The sequence below is a fragment of the Neovison vison genome, chromosome 3 (assembly GCF_020171115.1).
Source record: "Neovison vison isolate M4711 chromosome 3, ASM_NN_V1, whole genome shotgun sequence".
NCBI classification, from domain to species: Eukaryota; Metazoa; Chordata; class Mammalia; order Carnivora; family Mustelidae; genus Neogale; species Neogale vison.
The window spans coordinates 181,298,519-181,317,632 of NC_058093.1; the positions used below are offsets into that span (position 1 = coordinate 181,298,519).

Below are 19,114 nucleotides of genomic sequence, written 5' to 3' on the forward strand. Positions count from 1 at the left end.
CTCCTTAGAATTAAGATCCCAGTTAACATGCAGATGATATAGGACTCGCCACGGTACTAAAGACCTAAAGGGAAAACCATGCGTCATTCTGGTCTCCTTCCAGAAACTTTCTTAAATCAACTACCTCTGTAGCCTGAAAGGCCTTTCTTTTAAAACCCATTCACAAAGTGACCCTTTTTTTTTTTTTGGACCAGCTCAGGTAAGGTGACACTGTGGAGGGCTTATTGTTTCCTGTATTATTTGAAATGCAAGTCTTTTCAGTTTTCTGTTTGCATTAAAAGTTGTTCTAGTGCAGGATTCGAAGTACAGTGGGCTCCAGTGGCTGGTTTGAAAGGACTGTCCTAGGAAACCCTATCCTTTTAAGGACCCATTATTCTATTACAACATCCCAGAGGCATCTTAGGGGAGTGATACCCTCCAGCTAAACCCATTCCAGTTCATTTTTAGGAAACCTAATACTGACCGGCTTTAGTGAGCATTGCTTCTGGCCGCCTGTGTTTATTTTTGAATTCCCCCTGTGCTGAGTTAGAATGTGCTCGTTCAAAGCCTCCTCCTTAGTCATTCTTTCCTCCTCTTCACACACACCCTCGGTGCACATTTACAGCTCCAAGTGTGATTCTTGCGTTTTAATTCCTTGCCCAGAATAGCTTAGAGATGATCATGTGTTAGAACTAAATTGCGTTGACATGCATTAGATGAACATAATAAAAAGCGTTCCCTTTTTGTTGTCGTTTTTTGTTTGCTGGTGTTGTAAAGAAAACATTTAGTATCTTTAAGAGAATTGGGAAAAACCCCAAATTGCCTTGGGGTGGGGGGTATGGGAAGAGATGAGAGGGGCCGTGCTGCTGAAACCCAGAGTGACTGGCTTGTTTCCTAACTCAACTCTGACCCCGCCTCAGACTCTAACACTGAAGCTCTGGCTGCTTGAATTTCCATCTTTCTCAGAAAATGAAGATAATCCACCATATCAGAAATTACTTAAATTGAGTAAAAGTCCTTTTAAAAATGGAGATTATTTCACATGGCTTGGTTCCTGATGATGAACAGGCCATACTTACCTCCAGCTCCTGGATGAAGGCCTCAGTTGGGACACAAAGGTGTAATTTGTGAAAGAGTCTCAGTTAAAAAATAAATTAATCCTTCTGGGGGAGTCCTAGAACTTCCTGGCGCCATGTCAGCCCTTGAGGACCCATCCTTTGAAAAATCCAGATGTCACTTCCGCCCTTCAGGTAACTTTCTTAGCCAGGAGAGCTTCTGCCATGGTGGGGTGTGTGACGTGTCACCCAGTAAAGACCATCGTGGAGATACCTGGGTGGAGGTCTCCTCAGCCCTTTGTGTGCACGGTTCGAAAGGAAGGCGGTGAGGAAAACTCTGGAGAGTCTGGGGAGAAGTAGTCCATTACGGCTTCTCCAGGGAGGCAGCATCCGCCCAGCTCGCCATTTCCCTGCCTTTCCCTGTGATTTCACGTTGGCTCCCTTCCTGAGTTGCTCCACATGGTTCCTTTTAGTGCCATAAATCAACAAGGCGTGTCCGCGCACCCAGACCCCAGGGAGGTCAGTGCTGGTCTCACGGACGAAGAGTGAGCCCTGCTGAGCTCGCCTTGCCGGTGGCCCCGGCGCTCCTCCCCTCACAGCTGTGAGGTCCCCACTTTACAGATGAGGACACTGAGCTGGGGATCTCTGGGGACATCTCTTCTGCCAGCCAGCCACAGAACAGTGGCTCCAACTCAGGCCTTCCTCACTTGAGGGGTGCCTGTGTGTTCCCCACTATTGCTTCCTGCCTTTCCCAAGTCAGGCAAACAACTACATTCTATAGGATGTGGCTTTTCCTTTTTCAGTCAGTCCAGATCTTTCCTTAACTTGATAGCTAAATTGTAATCCCCTCGAGCAAAGTTAGAATTTGTTTTTGACACCCAGTGGTTACAACCCAATTCATAACTTGGGTTACGGATGGGACCCCTTCCAAATGATTTGGGAATAATAGTGTTAAAATGAGGAAACCCTGCTAGTTAGGACAATCAAATTTCCCCTCAGAAGTTTGCTATCACTGATGGTTTCCCAGTGAGTGTGCCTTAAGTTCTAAAGGTATAAAAAAGAGTTCTAAATATGTCATGTAGCAATGTCAGTTTTTAAAAAATAAATGTTAATTTCCCATGAAGTTGTATTGTATGTGATATATATTGTATATGATATAATATGTGTGTGATATATATGTGTTTTATATATATATATATATATGAAATGATACAACTTCATGGGAAATAGGCCCATGTGTCATGTGTATGGTTAATGCATTTTCCAGGCTGGATAAAATTGTGATTTTTTTTTTTTTAAATAAAAGCATCTGTAATGTTGTGTTACTTTTGAAATTAAGGTCAAAACTTTAAGACCATTGACTTCTTACAGTGTTTCTGATGGACCCAAACATAGTTCCAAACGGTGAAGAAGCAGTGGTCTAGGGAGACCAACAGACAGAAAAGTGAGGCTCATCGTTTTCATTTTTAAAACCCTCAAGTTGCAGAAAGAAAACAGTCCCCGGAGAAGTGGCAGTTTCCTCTGTGATCAAAAGGAAGGCAACATGCACCCCTTTGCCCACCCGGGAAGCCCCCGAATGCCCCGCCCCTTGGGGGTGTGGCCCTGCGCAGACACCGATTCCGCCCCGTTTGAAGACCGGCCGCTCTCCAAGCTGAAGGAATCGGACAGATGTTCAGCACGGGAAAACCTCTACTTGGACGCCTTGTCTCTGGATGATGAACCAGAGGAGCCTCCAGCCCGAGGACCCCAGCGGGAGTTCAGGAACTGCCTTCCCCAGGTCGGCCTGGGATTTGGGGTCCAGTTAACTGCTGCAGGACCACGGGTTTTTCAGGAGAGCTGGCCATCTGGCCGACAGGCTCGGGTTTTGCAAATTGCAGCCTCTGGGTTGAGTAGGCAGGAAACCCTCAGAGTGCCAAGATCTTTGCTTGGTGGTCCCGACCCCAAATTCCTAGGGCGAGCTGCATTCGCTTTCACTTTGCAAACATGTCTCGGGTTTGGAGGTCCAGGAAACATACAGAGATCTTTCATTCTGGGAAGTATAGGTCTGCAACCTCTCTTTAAATTACTGCAGCCTTCTGATTCTTAACACTTACTGGTAACAGAAAAAAATCTGTTCCAAAGAAGGTATCTCACATTGGGAAATGCTAAGTGTTACTAAACAATGACATGCTATAAATTCTTATTCTCTGCAAAGGGGGGGAAAATCCAGCACTTAGAAGCTGTGCGTAAATTAGATCAACAATGCAGTAAGCTCAGCTCTGGGCTCAGATTTCCACGGCTCAATGTCAGGTTTTTCTGGTTACGCCCTTTCTACAACTGGGTTTTTGTTTTTTGTTATTTGTTGTTGTTTTTTTTTAAGATTTTATTTATTTATTCAAGAGAGCACACAATGAGGAGAGAGGGAGAAGCAGGCTCCCTGCTGAGCCAGGAACCCGATGTGGGGCTCTATCCTGGGATGCCAGGATCATGACCTGAACCAAAGGCAGACACTTAACCGACTGAGCCACCCAGGTGCCCTTTTGCAACTGGGTTTTAAAACCGGGTTGGATTTTAGGAATCATTACCTGTGAGTCAGTTTAACAGCTGCTATACCTGTCACTTAACCTGTCCAAAGGCAGACTTCGAAGAGTTGGTGTCAAATGGGGACCAGTTAGACTTCAGTCTGGTGTCTGTGAGGTCAAATACCTTCTTGGCAGTATGGGCCAGATAACATCACCAGGATGCCATCCTGTTTGATCTGCTGGCAATTCCCATGGTGCAGCTGCACAGCAGAGAGGAAGCAAACCGGGGTCAGGAGTCCACAGTGACCGGGCTCCATACTGAGCTGCCACAGAGCAGACGTTCTTGTAAGCTTGCCTCTGATTCCACATGGCAAAGCTCGCAACAGAAGTGCTCAAGCCAGAGACTGTGGCATCACCTTCTACACTGAGGCTTAGACTGAGGGACATAGCTGCCACCTTCCTCTCTCCGGGGCGGGGGGTTGGGGGGAGTGCGCATCTTCCCTTCTCCCACCTCCTCCTCTCTCTCTCTCTCACACGCACACACACATTCAGATGTATTCGGGTCATGACGAAAGCCAGCTTTGAAGTTTACACAGGTAGCTTCCTTTGCAGAAACCCAGGAAAACACTTTCTTCATGACAAAGTGTATAGCCAATTTTTCTCACTCACATGGGCTCCTCCCTGGACTGCCAGAGCTCCAACCCCTCATCACACTGTGGGTTCTGGTTTTATTATTATACTTCAAAGGGCTGAGGGGCAGGAGCATTCCTGACCAAAACTTGGCCTCGGTGTACATTTTAAATGGGGTTTTCCTGTGGCTAAAGCGCAAAACAGATTACTTAGCACGCTGAAAGGGCCTGGCAACCATATTAACTGATTCAGATGATCTACCTTCTTCTTTGTAGGAAGAAGAAAATCACAAAGGAAATCTTCAAAGGTAAGTAAGACTGATGAAAACAATAGTCAGCTACTGAAATTAAAACCTCTCGGTCTTAAAATTCTATCTTGTCACCAGAACCTGTGGTAACACTATCTTGAGAATGACTTAAAGTAAGACTTCTGAGTACGTAGTTGCTTTATTATTATTGATTATTTGCCATAGAAAGGCCAGGGAGACACTGTACTGTTGTGGGTGTTAGTGTCATGGTGAGAACAGTTACAATTGTGTATCGTGTATATAAAGGAATGTTGTGTCTAGTGGTCTCTGAACAGTCCACAGAAACCCCTCACTTCTCATTTAGTCTGGAAAGACTCCCTCTTGATCTGCTCGGAGACATTTTAGATACTGCGCATTTAAAGTTCTACCAGGAGAGTTTATTAACATATTTCCTGTCCGTAAACCTTAAAGTAAATACAAAGTGAGTGATGTTGGCAATGTTCATTACCATCCATTTTAGGTCATTTGTATGATAGGATATACCTGAAAAGACACATCTAAGCAAATTTGTTTATATTTAAACATTGAAAACACAACTGAGAGGAAAGATTTCCTGTACACAACTCCCGCCATCCCCACTCACATGCTTTTTCTTTATATAGAACACATGCTACTTCTACCACAGGAAACTTCTCCTCAGGGCGATTCGCTGTTTCCAGATCTCCTCATCCCTGGTTTTCCTGTGAACTTCGGGTCCATGAATTACTGTCTCCTTCCCATTTTGCCCGGTATTGGGCTCATCCCAAGCCATCCAAAACACCTATAATGTATTTCTGTCCTTCAGACATTGTCTTGTCTGGTCATTCTCGGATAGTCCAGGGCCACATTCAAGAGCCAGAGCCTGGTTTCAAATGCACATCTGCTCTCGCCAGCCAGGAGTTCAGTAACCACCCTGTGCCTCAGTTTCTTCATCTGTAAACAAAAGGCGTTTCCATTTCTTCACAGCTTAAATGTGTTACTACACATAAAACAGAGCAATGCCTGGCACAGAGTAAGTGGTCAACAAAATTTAGCTGTCTTCACAGAACTCTTCACTTAGTAGCTCTTATTTTTTATCTTTTTTAAAAAGTTTATTTTTTTTAATCTCTACACCCAATGTGGGACTCGAACTCACAACCCCAAGATCAAGAGTCGTACACTCTACTGACTAAGACAGTCAGGTGCCCCCTATTTTTTATCTTATTGCTGCTATTAATTTCAAAAGTCATCCATACTTAGAAAATTAATCCTAAATTAAAACTTAAATAACGCAATATCAGAAATATTAAAACTTACATTTTAGGGGTCCCTGGGTGACTCAGTCGGTTAAGCGTCTGCCTTTGGCTCAGGTCAGTGCTGGGCTCCCTCTCAGCGGAAAATCTCTTTCTCCCTCTCCCTCTGCCCCTCTGCCCACTTGTGTTCTGTCTCTCAAATAAATGAACAAAATCTTAAAAAAAAAAAAAAAGTACGTATCAAAATGTCTAAGGCAAGAAAGTACACGTGTTGTCCTCACTATCCCCTTCTCCTTCTTGGTTCTAGCAGTTTCCTGTCTTCCCCCCAAATACCTTCTTCTGTGCGCTTTCATGCACTGGCACATTTCTAGTGTGTCTTGGTTTTGTATCTGTTTTGTTTTGGCCACTGCTAAGGCTGATGTGTTCCCTTTCTCTGCCCACATCACCTCTGTTCCATGAGATCCATCCAACACCTGGGAGCAGAAAGGCCCCAGGCTGGTGCACTGGCTTAACTCTGAGGATAGTTCCTCTGTGGGCAGAAACAGGGCTCAGACGAGCCATGTTCAAGAAATGTGGAAAGGATTGGGGTTTCAGTACCTACGGGGCATTTCTAGTCCCCAGTGAACAACGTTCTGAAGCTTATCATTTTTTTTTTAAAGATTTTATTTCTTTAACAGAGAGAGCACAAGCAGGGTGAGCAGCAGAGTGCAAGGGAGAAACAGACTCCCCGCTGAGCAAGGAGCCTGATGCCGGGCTCGATCCCAGGACCCTGAGATCATGACCTGAGCCAAAGGCAGCTGCTTAACCCACCACGCCACCGAGGCATCTGAAGCTCATTATTAATTCAGCAACTCCCTGACTTGGCTAGAGGCAAGAAGAGAAAAATCACACTTACTGGAAGGCTTCATATCTATGATAAACTGACCCATCCCTCCCTATTTCTTTTTCTTTTCAGTGCTAGTTGTAGCCAGCTTGCTGTTCTTCATGGGCCCATGGGAAAGTTTGTAGATTATTTCTAACAACAACAAAAAAATCACTAACTTTTGCCTCTAGTGAGAAATAACAAGATAGAAAGCCTATGGGTATCATTTGTAGCCTTCTGTATTTTACCCCAGCGTGGCAACCCAGGGTGAGGGCAAAGGTACCCAGGTCTTTGCTGGTTCTGTGAGCCAGTCCATGTGGTACACAGACCCCAGTTCTAGCCTCACCATCATTAATGGTTTCTGCAGTGGAGTGGCCCATGCATGCTCCTTCTGGGACCCGGTTGTGCTGGTCTGAAACCCTAAATATTTAAACTTCTGTTTGGGGTGCGCAGATAGGAATATGTCCTATGAGAAAGTGGTCTCGTTGCAGAGAGAGTGAGTCTGCATATGCCCCTGCCTCCACCCCGACAGGAGCCATTTCTGGCCAGAAGGTCCAGCGGGTTGACAAGCTGCCTAAGCGCTCCAGCAACCTCCTGTCTTAGCATTTTGGAATCCCCAGTACCTCATATGGTGCCTGCCCTGGCCTATAGGAGACAGTCGGGAAATTCATACCAACTAGAAATACATGGAACGAAAGCACTAATTATCCATGAATCTACATCCAAAAGCACGCCCATCAGGCAGCACTCACCTGACCCTGGCTGTCCCTTCAGCTCAGACCTCTTCACCCTCCCATGTGTTTGAGTGTCTACAGACATCTTCCTCTCGTCCAAGGATACAGGAGGAGCAAGAACACAGCACAGGCTGGGCTGTACAGGAGGGAGCAGGGGGGTAGGGAAGACCTGAGCCCTGGTGGTGAATTTCAGCAGGGCAGGATGGAGTTTCTGTAGGAAGTCGTATTTGGAAATCACGTGCCCACCTGTCACACCTTCCACTTCCCTCCTTTGCTCTACATCTTCCCTTTGGCCTCTGGGGATGACCCTTAGTACAGTTGACCCCTGAACAACACGGATTGAACTACACGGGTCCACCTAGATGTGGATTTTTTCCCAGTAAATACAGTACAGTGCTGTAAATGTATTTTCTCTTCCTTGTGGTTCTCTTAATAACATTTTCTTTCATTAGCTTATTTTATTACAAGAATACAGTATTTAATACATACCCCAAAGTATGTGTTATATAAACTGCTTATCTTCTGGATAAAGCTTCTGCTCAGCAGTAGGCTATGAGTAGTTAAGTCTGGGGGGAGTCAGAAATTGTACGTGGATTTTCACCTACATGGGGGTGGGACCAGCTAAGCCCCGTGATGTTCAAGGGTCAATGGTACTTCACCAGAAGTTCATCCAGCAGAGGATGAGGCCAGCGGATGAACAGGATGTCAGATTATACCTGCGATGTTGTGGTATCGACCCCCTTGGCGCACACCATTTGGGGGTTTGGATCAGGACGGGGCTGTATTTCCGTCAGTAGCGCGAGCACCTGCCTCGGTGCCGGGGATTCGGAAACTCCTTTGGGTTAGGGATTGAAGGCACTCGTCAGCCAGGTGTCCTTCTTGCTTTGGAGCAACCACAAGCCAAAATGAAAGCCTTCCAAAGTGGGTTTGGAGCTTAGCTCTGACCACCCCCCAGAGCCCAGCCTCCTGCTCGTTGCATGGTAGTTGAGGGCCGCCTGTATGAAACTCTGACTCCTACAAGGCTCCCGGAACAATTCCAGAGCCATGAAGAGTCTGTTGAACACGCACGGGGGCGGCTCAGGAGCAGAGAACATCGCGCGGCTGGAAGATGTGCGGGTAGTGGAGGCGGATGGAGACTGACGCACAGTCGGGCCGCGCGGGGGCGGGACCCACGAGCTGCAGGGTCAGGGGCGGGGGTGAGCACGCTTCTCGGCTGGCGGGCAGCTGACACCCTCTTCTCTCCCAATTTCGCCAGGGCTGTATCTGTGTCCTCCATGTCTGAGTTCCAGCGTCTGATGGACGTCTCTCCCTTCCTGCCGGAGAAGGGGCTGCCGGCTGCCAACAACAAAGAGGACGTCACCCCGCCTCTGTCTCCGGACGACCTGAAGTACATCGAGGAGTTCAACAGCAAGAGCTGGGAGGAGAGGCCCCCGGAGCCGTGGGCAGACAGGACCGAGGGGGGGCGGGCAGGGAATGAGGGCAGCGCGGAGCCTTTCCCCGACTCCTCCTGGTACCTCACCACGAGTGTCACCATGACCACGGACACCATGACCAGCCCAGAGCACTGCCAGAAGCAGCCCCTGCGGAGCCACGTGTGCGCCGAGCAGGCGGGGGTGCGGGTGCTGCACAGTCCGCCCGCCGTCCGCAGGATGGACAGCATCGTGGTGGCTGGGGGTGAGGGCAAGGGCCGGTCGGAGCCCGAGTGCCCGTTTCCCACGAGCAGAGCCAGGGGGGGCGCTGGAGACGCAAAGGGGGGTCCCTCAGAACACGTGCTTAGCAGGTGGCCTTGTGCCCCCTCCAGACACCCCCGGGACTATGTGGAGGGAGGACTGCGCCCCCTGGAAAGCTCCCTCTGCACCCCCCTGGGGTTCGCCTCCCCACTACACAGTCTGTCCAAGAACATGAGTGATGACATGAAGGAGGTGGCCTTCTCCGTCAGGAACGCCATATGCTCCGGTCCCGCTAAGCCTCCTGTCAAGGACATGGCCTGCCAGACCAATGGGTCCCGGACAACAGGGACACAGACTGTGCAGACCATCAACATTGGCCTGCAGACCGAAGCCCTACGTGGCAGCACCATCACCAGCAGCCCCCATAAGTGTCTCACGCCAAAGGCAGGGGGTGGTGCCACGCCCGCGTCGTCTCCTTCCCGTGGCCTTAGGAGCAGGCAGGTGGCCCCCGCCATCGAGAAGGTGCAGGCCAAGTTTGAACGCACATGCTGCTCCCCCAAGTACGGGTCTCCCAAGCTGCAGAGGAAGCCCCTCCCCAAAGCCGAGCCGCCAAACAGCAGGACCTCCCTGGGGCTAGCCCCAAAGGGGTGCAGCGAGTCAGCCTGGGCCCGCTCCACCACCACAAGAGAGAGCCCCGTGCACACCGCCATCAACGATGGCCTCTCCAGCCTCTTCAACATCATCGACCACAGCCCGGTGGTGCAGGACCCCTTCCAGAAGGGGACACGGGCCGGGAGTCGGTCTCGCTCAGCAGAACCTCGGCCAGACCTGGGCCCAGGCCAGGAAACAGGCCCCAGTTCCCGAGGACGGTCCCCCAGCCCCATTGGGGCTGGCTCAGAGACGTGGAGGGAGGAAGGGGGAGAGGGCACGCCCTTGAGGCAGGACTTATCCGCTCCCCCTGGTTACACACTCGCTGAGAACGTAGCCCGGATCCTCAACAAGAAGCTGTTGGAGCATGCCTTAAAGGAGGAGAGGAGGCACGCCCCCCACGCGCCCCCAGGTCTTAACAGTGACAACCACATGGGAGAAAGAGTCAAAGCTGAACCAGGGTCCATCGAGGTAATAAGGCTGAGTATTCCAACCCTCACCCCACCAGTTCTTCTGTTTAAATGCTCAGAAAAGTTGTGTAAACCTGGGGTTTTGTTAGGTCATCTGATTTCAAGAATCCTTAGCCGTAATGGGTTCTTGTGAGCTGGAAGATGCAGAAGTTCTGGGAGAACTGGATAGGCAGAAACACAAGCCCTGGGTTACTCCTAAAGAAAAGTTCATGTTCTTGTCCTCAGTGATCTTTTCTTGAAGATGTAGCTCAGGGTTTGACTCAGGTTCTCTGGTCTAGGTGATTGATGCTCATCTATCTGGGCCTTTCACTTGGGGTTATAATTTGTCCTCTTTCTGTGTGAATTTGTGTCCTAGAAATGTGCGTGTGTGAGAGGTGTGTTGGAGTCACATCAGGGCTATCTGAGTGCTCCACATCTTTATCTGGGACAACACGAGGTGTACCAGAGAGGCTGATAACATGGAACGTCCCAGAAGGTCTGGACTCCAGTGCTGGCTTCAGTACAGAGTAGCAGTCCTCTGTCTCCCTAGCCATTAAACTGGGTGAGGCAGATGGATAAGATAAAAAATTTTGCCTTCCTAGGATGGGATGATTACTGTTATCCCCCTTATGTCTTTCATATGACCATCACACTGTATATGACCACCCATGCCAGCACCTGTGATTATTATGCAATTATTATTACATTTCCCTTAGCATTATTCACCAATGGGCCGGCCTTGAATTTTGATCTCACGTGTTTCCACACGCAGAATGTCCACACCACACCACTTTAAGAACAGTCCTCATTTCCACCTCAAGAGTGAGGGAAACGAAACAAAGTCTGATGGTTATGCTGGGACCAGACGCGTAGGGGCTGCGGGCCTGGTGCAGTGGGGCGGCGCACGGTCCCCGCCGCCATCAGACACTGTTGGGTCGGGGATCCCGCGTGCAGACTGGAGGGTGAGGCCGGCTCACCACTAGCCCAGATGGACAGACTCCAGCCCCGTGGAGTCCAGATACCCGTCACCATTCTCCAGGTAGCTCCTGCAGATGGCGAGGGTCAGAGAAGAGAGACATACTCCCCGGGCTGCGGCCCTGCTCTCCTGCCATGGACCAGGTAGCCCTGTTGGGAGACGAGGCAGACGTGTTTCCACATTTTCCTGGTGCAGGGCAGGGTGGGGGGTGGTGCGGAATCGGTGGCTCCCAGTGGAACCCACCCAGGAACAGTCCACTCAAAATGTAAAGTTTAAACCATGTGGCATTGCCAGTGCCCTACAGAAATGGCAGTGGCTATTTCTTTCAACATAATGATAGTATATTGGCCACGTTTGGAACATAGGTGTCTTTGTGATAAAGCTGCTTAGTACGCTGAGAAGAACGAATACATGGTTGAGTGTTCTCGGGTGACAAATGGTGTCTTGTGTGGACTTCGTTACCCCATCCCTCCAGGGGCCTGAGGTCAGTGACTTTCCTGCCACAAAGGGCTTATTTAGGTGGATGCCCTAACCTTCTTAAGGCTCTGGAAGAATCTGGTGAAATGAGGGCTCCATCCCAAAACATTACCTGGCTGTGTCTGCAGTTAATTCCATTAATATTAGAAACTAAAGAGAAATTAATGTTTAGGAACCCAAAAGGGTTCTGAGTTACAGTGACCGTTCCAGGCAATCTGTGATCGTAGAAAGACAACCGCTTCATGTAAATCACAACCTCAAGGCATGAAAACGGTTTTATCAGGATTGAACTATGCCTGTCCCCTTACCAGTCAGGGCCTCTGTGGAATGTCTGTTTTAGATTTTCTTCTCACTGGGTGTGCTTGCTACCAAAGAGATGATTGGCCAAGCTCGGAGATTCAGAACCTGCGCAGAGCGCCCAGTGGCAGAGATTAGATGTTGTGGGCTCTCTTTTCCTTTTCTATTGGAATTTTGCTGGCTCTCGATTCCACTGGACTTCCTCCTTGTCTAAACTGACTTCCTGTATTAGGCCCATTGGAAACCCTTTCCCACCACTCCATAAATTATGTAGTAAGTAATTCTGGGTTTTTATTCCGGAATCACCAGGACTAAAGCTGATTATCCAGCCTGCCCCAAGCGCCCTGCTGTGGGCCTTTCCCTGAACACGCCCTCGGATGCCCGATCAGGGGACCTCCCTGGCGGGGGTGGGGCACAACGGGAAATCTCCCTTGTCTTTTCTCCCTCCCCCGCCCCCCATGGTTCTATTTATCCTCTTTTTCTCTTGAAGCTGTAGTACCAGCTCTACCCTGCAGAGGAGCTAAGAGGAGAGTTGTGGTGTGAAAGAAGAGAAGAATCTGGAAATGCAGTGCTATTCTTCCTTCCCATGTCTAGTGGACAGTGTGAAGGGAGAGCAGTGGCCACGTGATCGTCACAACTAAAACAGACCATTTAATCCTCTGTTTCAGATACAGCAGTCATGTGGCTTCTATCCCTATGCGCTGCCAAAGGGTTTCTGAAACGTGAAACGCCAAAGGGCAAATCAGGGAGGAGCAGAAAGCGGGAGGGAGAGGTCTGTTGCTGTTCTGTCGTGAGGGTCCCTCTGTGCGCTGGACCACCCGGACCCAGGCAGAGAGAGGCCTGTGTACCTGCGCGTGCACCTGCCCGCTTCTGCGGGCCTCACGTCTCTCCTGATAGCTGTCCCTGGAGCTGCCACCACACTTGTTGACTTTAAACCTTTACTGTTCTTCTTTTTTAAAAACTACTTTCCAACCTACTTGCTTTTCTTTTCTTTCTCTGTCTGTTCTGTCCAGAACCAAACTGTCTTACTAACTGCCCCCTGGGGACTCTAGCCCTGCCTGCCTCACGCCGTAAGTGCTTTCTACCTTCTTTGCACACCGTCTGGAAAGGTCCTCTGTGTAATTCGGGGTTGGTATCTGACACTCAGAAATGAGGCCGAGTCATGCCAGGTGGATCTGCCCTGTCCAGAGAGCCCGCCGCCAGCCTGCCCTGGCCTGGAGTCCATCTTCAGGAGCCAGTCGGCAGGCGTAGACATCCCCAGTTGCTCCCCGGAGTAGCGAGTGCTCACTGTGAAGAAATCCTGCTAACGTTTCCGCTCTCTGCTTTCCAGAGGGCAAAGGGATATTGGCCAGAGAGGGGACTGTGTCGGGCACAGAGGCCTGGCCTGGGGGTGGTCTGTGAGCCCAGCATTTTCCCAGTCGGCCTGTACCTGCTCGCTGGTATTCTAAGGCACATACACGCCACCAGATGCTGTAATGAGCTGTGACCATAATGCGATGAGGCTTTTCTCTCTTTCAACAACTGCACCAGAAGGAATAAATCCAAATGTATCTTGTCCTTCCAGGTGATCACCATAGGTGACCTAGTAAGCGCTCACTAAATATTTGTTGGATGAATCAACAACAAAGCCATCCCTTGTTCCAAAAAATAGCCTCACGATTGTCATCTGAGCCTGAATCGAGGCATGGGAAAAAAATCCCAACTTAGTCTTTGATCAAGAATTGGTCACCCACCCACCTCACCCACAGGTCTTAACTCGGAATGCTAAATACAAAAAGGCACTTGGCTCTCAAAGATAAAGGAGGTGCTCCCAAGATAAAATGGCCACACAGCCCTTTGCAGTAGCCTCTCAGGGAAGGACAAGAGCATTTGCTTTTCTATACTGGTATGCTACTAAAGAGAAAGTTCATGCTTAAACCCATGGTCCCCCACGTCTTCCTATTAGGGGTTCACATGGTCTAATCAAAAAGCCCGTTCTGGTCCAGCATCGGCCAGGTGGAAAAGGGCTGTTGTGGAGTCAGGGGAAAAAAACCTATGGTAGCAGCCATCCCCATTTTCAACATACCTGCCACACATGGAACACACATCACACACTCCTACACAGCACATGCAGCCCACGACACACACAAGATGACACAAAGCGCACACACGCCACATGCCCTCAGACACGGCACTTACAACGCAGCCCTCATACCCAACACGATCCCACAGGTACACTACACAACACACACAAAATACAAACAGAACACAACATGCAAATCTTAATACCAGGAGCAGAGACAGGAAAAGACAAAGCAGTGGCAGGTTTCCCAAGCCACACAACACTGGCACATGTGCACCCGCGGGCTGAGGGGAGGGGAGGACAGCTCCCCCACTTTGAACCCCCTCAATTTGCATCTCAGCTATTTCAGGCTGGGCTTCGTGGGCGTGGGCGAGGTCTTCCTGGTTGTCATGGTTCCCATCAGCCGAGTGCTTTGCTAATCCAGGCTTCCCCATCCTCTCCTAGGACGCAGAGTTACAAAGAGGCAGGAGATGTTTAAGAGTTGTCTCCAGTGTTAAAGCCATTTTCCACTGGGCCCACGGGGGAGGCGGGAACCACCTCACTCCATCACTCTTCCAGAAGGACCACGCCGTGCTCCGCCTTCCGCCCTCCCTCCTCCTCCCATTGCTCATCGACATAGCTCACTGTCTCTTCTCTGCTGTCACTCCCTGCTCCGCAGACCAAACCGTCTTCATCCTGGCCTCTGCGCTTGCTTGTCCCATCTCTGTCGGTCTTCTGCCGCCCTTCTGACAGGCTCTGAGCGCCTGTGTTCTCTGTCGTTCTTCATCATAGTGGCTTACCATCTCAGCTTTTTCTCGTTTGAGTGTCACTTGGGGCAGGGGCAGGTTCTGCCCCCCCCCCAGGGAACCCACCGTTTCCTCATGCCCCCACCGCTCTCTTCTGGGCACCAGCATGCTCCCAAGTGTGGGCATCCTTGCTTCCTGTCCTGCAGACTAAGTAGCTCTACACTCGTTAACACCAGGAAAGGAACGCGGGCCCCTGAGAAGTCCGACAGGTCGTTGGCCCTCTGGTTGAGTGTGTTGTGCATGATCTGTTCTCCGAGGGCGTAGGATCCCTGTGACAAGCGCAAGTACACTCTAATTTCCACTTTTTAAAATGCTGCAGCAAGGAAGAATCATTAAAGAAAATCAGAACGAAGTTAAAATTTCTGCCTGCAGCATTTTTTTTTTCCATGCCGTGGGAGTTTGTTTAACCCACTGCCAGTCAACTTAGAATAAGCAGTAGCAGAGTTCGTTTTAAGGTGAGTCTTGTTGCTAATGCAGCTGGATAAATCATGAGTCTCTTTGTGGGCCTCCCAACAGACCAAAGGGTAGAGAGGCTGCCCTGTTAGGGCCAGGTCACTGTGGCTACTAGATCATTCAGGAAGACCAAAAGAATGGGGTCAACTGGGTTAGGATGTGACCAGGTGACCTGTGGCTCTCCCCACCTCTATAGGCTCCAGCCCAATCTGGAAGACGCTGTGTAAAAACCCATCTCATTGCATTGCCATGTTTTGATCATACGTTGCTATCTTCTCATTACTATGTCACTGATCATCTGTGCTGAATTTTTCACTTAACACTTTAAGTTATTCTCCTGGAGCAAAATATGAATTAACATTCTGAAGTTGCCCCTGACCCATTGCATTGAACTTGAGTCTGTTGAGAAGTGTGTTTGAGGAGAGTCATACCCCACGCCCCCCCGCCCCCAATCCAGAGGACCTGTCAGTGTGAGTAACCCTGTCTTTCTCTTTTTCGGCTTTGAAGGAACTACCTTGTTCCGCACTAGCTCCATCCCTAGAACCCTGCTTCTCCAGGCCCGAGAGACCAGCAAACCGTCGCCCTCCGTCCCGTTGGGCCTCACATTCCCCCACTGCCTCACCGGCTCAGTCACCCGGAGACCCAGCCTCATTGGAGGAGCTTGGCGAGGAGGAGCCACCAGGGGAGAAGACACACCTGTGACGAGTGCAAAGTTTGCATGGATTATCAGGGAATAATTCCCTGTAATTTGCATAACCACACTGTCGTCATCAACCAAGCTCCGCCCACAAGGAGAGATCTAGCTTTCCCAAGGTCAAAGAATGTTTTTAAAAAACACACAGCTGCTGAATGTCCAACCTGTGAACCTGAGATGTTTCCAGAACGAAACCGTAAACGTGCCTGTAATAACTTAATTTTTTTCATAGCTCAGAAAACTATTTTTGTCTCCATCTTTTTTACACACAGTATATTAAACAAAAAAAAAGCTAGATAAGATATAAATAAATTTAAACAATAAAAGTTTTAAAGATGTACATTTTAAGAGATTCTGAACACCCTTGCTCTCGATACTGGCTGCCTCTCTGTTAAATTTGCACTGTTACACTTTGGTTTGGTTAATTTCCACGTTGAATTAGGGTGTGTTAAGTTAATTTTATTTTGTCAGTGTCTTGGGTTTTTAAGAATTTTTGAAATGCTTCAGACTGTCTGATTCAGTGAACTTTTTGTAGTGAAAAAGCCATGAAGCCAGTCGACAAGACCGACATCCTCTCTATGCAAGGGGATACACGTCTGCATTCTTGAAAAGGTACAGAGTCCTCAGCTGGGCTTACCAAATTTGCTGTATAATCCACGTACTCTACTCGACTTGCACGTCTTTGGGTTCAAAGCGCTGGGGTGCCTGTACATACTGCTGCTGTGGTCTCGCCATCGCCTAAGTGTGAGTCACCTGTCCCACTGTAATACGTTGTGAATCCCTCGTACTGTACTTTTATCGTTGTCCTCCTGCACTGAGATACAACAGCAATGGCATTTTTAAATTATTGTTAACGATGAACTGGCAATATGCAGTGTTTACTCAAAGTTTTCTTGTTTAAGGAAAAGCACTACAAAAAGTCAGGAGGGTACCACACTGAATCAAAGGATGGTGCCTCAGAGTCTGTATGAGACAATGATGAAGTAGAAATAAAGCCTTTACAAGATGGCGGCCTGTGCCGGGACCTCGTGTTTCACATGCCCTGCACCCTCTCCTAAGGGCTCAAGTGACAGTTTTCCATAGCCAGGGGAATGAGGGAGAGGGGAGGTCCTGACACACCTCACTGGGGCACACTGTGAGCATGTAGTGCTCCTCATCTTCCCTGTTCTCTGGAAGAGTGTCCTGGGGTAGATGAAAAGGCAACTTCATTCTGACTGAAAACATGGCGGGCGTGGAGGTATGAGGAAACTCATACCCAAAGTCCAAATGTGCCTGGCCTCTCTCCCTCTCCCCTCTTTGGGAAAGCGGGAGTGGCCAGTCACCAGGAGGGTGCCTCCATCCCTGATGTCTGCGGCCTGTCAGTGGGTGACAGAGTAGGGGTTTATGAAGAGGTGACGCTGCCAAACAGTGCATAAGAACTGCTTCAGGCCGAATGTCCTTCTCTAGACTCATTGACAGAATAAACTCTGTTCCCAGCATTCCCACTTTCAAATATTCCACCTTTAAATATTTTCCCCCAAAATGGAAAATGCCAACTATTGGTGAGGACATGGAGATACTGGAAGTCTGGGGCACTCCTGGGGCAGCCACTGTGGAGAACAGCATGACCGGCCCTGAAGGGAAACCGAATCATCTGTGCTCCAGCAGCTGTGGTCGTAGGCCCAGAAGAATTGAAAGCTGGGACTTGAACAGCTCTCAGCCCACTGATGTTCACGGCAGCGTGACCCACGGAGCCAACCGGCCAACCGGCGGTAACAACCCGTCCATCAGCGAGCGAATAAACGAGCTGTGGTCTGTCCATGCGCTAATATGCTGTTCAGCCTTAGAAAGCCGGGAGATTCCGGCATGTGCTGCCTATCACATGCACGAGTCTTGAGGAGGTCATGTTAAGTGAAATGGGCCAGTCACAAAAATAACAGTGTATGGTTCCAATTCTATGAAGTACCTAGAGTAATCAAGTTTATAGATACAAAAAGGAGAATAGTGGTTCCTGGGTTACAAGGGAAGGGAGTAAGTGTTGAATGAGTGCGGTTTCTGTTCAGGATGGGCAAGTTCTAGAAATGGATGGTGGTGATGGTGTCCTACAGCACGACTGTACTTCATGCCACTGAACTCTACCCTTAAAATGACTAAAATGGTGAATGCTAATGTATATTTTACCACAGTAACAATTTTTAATGTAAAAAATACTCCTCCTAACAAGTCAACAAATTTTACTTCTGTGCCCATAGTAAATGCTGGAAGGTGCATTCGTGTTTCTCCAGTTGGAAGCAGCCGGCTGGCAGGAAGAAGGGGAGTCATTGGCACTCATAGCTGGAAAAGTGCCAGAAATGCCATCACAGGGCTGGGCCTCCAACGGTGCCCTCAGGACCCTGGTCTCAAGAGTCGGCTGCAGTGGCCCCCAGCAACTCCTCTTTGTTGCTCAACTCCTAGAGAAAGAAGATCTCTGATGGGTGGCACCAGCCAAAGCCCCAGGAGTCCTAAATCTCACGGGTTTCCTGTAACTCACACATCGCTCCCTGAGCCAACTGCTGACATATTTGCCCAGCAGAGGACAACCAGGGGGCTGGCAGAATAGAGGCGAAGGTGTCTGGCAGGCAGTGAAGGCGGTGTGCGACGGCAGGACACCCCAGAGTTAACAAGGAGAGGTCTGGTCATCAGAGAGAGAAGGTACGGTCTGGTTGGAGGAGATAAGATTCCCAAGCACTAAAGCAAAATGTAGAAATGCTGTGGTATAAATCCCAAGGTCACTAGGGCTTGAGTTGGACCTCGAGGAAGAACGGATTTCAGTGTGGAGACAGGGAGGGGTCGTGGGGTTGGGAAACTAGGAGGAGCAGAGTGTGAGGTGGTGGCAGTAAGTACATCAGACGGGAGCAGTGACAGGCTCACGGGGCTGGAAGCAGACCCTGGGGTGAGCAGAACCACCTGACACAGTGCCAGTACCTTGAAAGCCAGTTTGGAACGTCTCCAACCATCCAATTTTCTTTCTTTATTTTTTTTTTATTTTGTTTATTTATTTGACACACAGAGATTGCAAGTAGATAGAGAGGTAGGCGGTGGGGGGTGGGGGGAGCAGGCTCCCCACCAAGCAAAGAGTTCAGGATCATGACCTGAGTCGAAGGCAGAGGCTTTAATCCCCTGAGCCACCCAGGTGCCCCTCCATCCAATTTTCTAATAGTTGGGCATAGGTATTCTTGAGTCTCTTTGTTGTGGAACTACTCCAACACCTGCAAAAGCAAGACTGTAAGTCAGATGGAATCATGTTCTAGACTCCTGTCCAAATGAATGCCTTAGGCAGCTAAGTGGATTATCCTGGGCTCTGAA

At 49.3% G+C, this 19,114-nt stretch overlaps 1 protein-coding gene across 9 annotated transcripts in view; it reads left to right on the plus strand.

Moving 5' to 3' along the window:
- The window catches only part of MTCL1 (microtubule crosslinking factor 1), a 123,791-nt gene extending 106,992 nt beyond the window's left edge, over positions 1-16,799 (plus strand). For 6 of the 9 annotated variants that reach the window (XM_044243386.1, XM_044243388.1, XM_044243390.1 and 3 more), the window contains 4 exons: positions 2,515-2,811; positions 4,441-4,472; positions 8,535-10,068; positions 15,604-16,799. In XM_044243386.1, the coding sequence (XP_044099321.1) occupies positions 2,515-2,811; positions 4,441-4,472; positions 8,535-10,068; positions 15,604-15,798 (2,058 nt within the window). In that variant the 3' untranslated portion in view covers positions 15,799-16,799. Of the gene's footprint in view, positions 1-2,514; positions 2,812-4,440; positions 4,473-8,534; positions 10,069-12,809; positions 12,867-15,603 lie in introns of all 9 variants that reach the window. The other 3 variants (XM_044243391.1, XM_044243393.1, XM_044243394.1) reach the window with 1 other exon arrangement.
- The last annotated feature ends 2,315 nt before the right edge of the window (positions 16,800-19,114 follow it).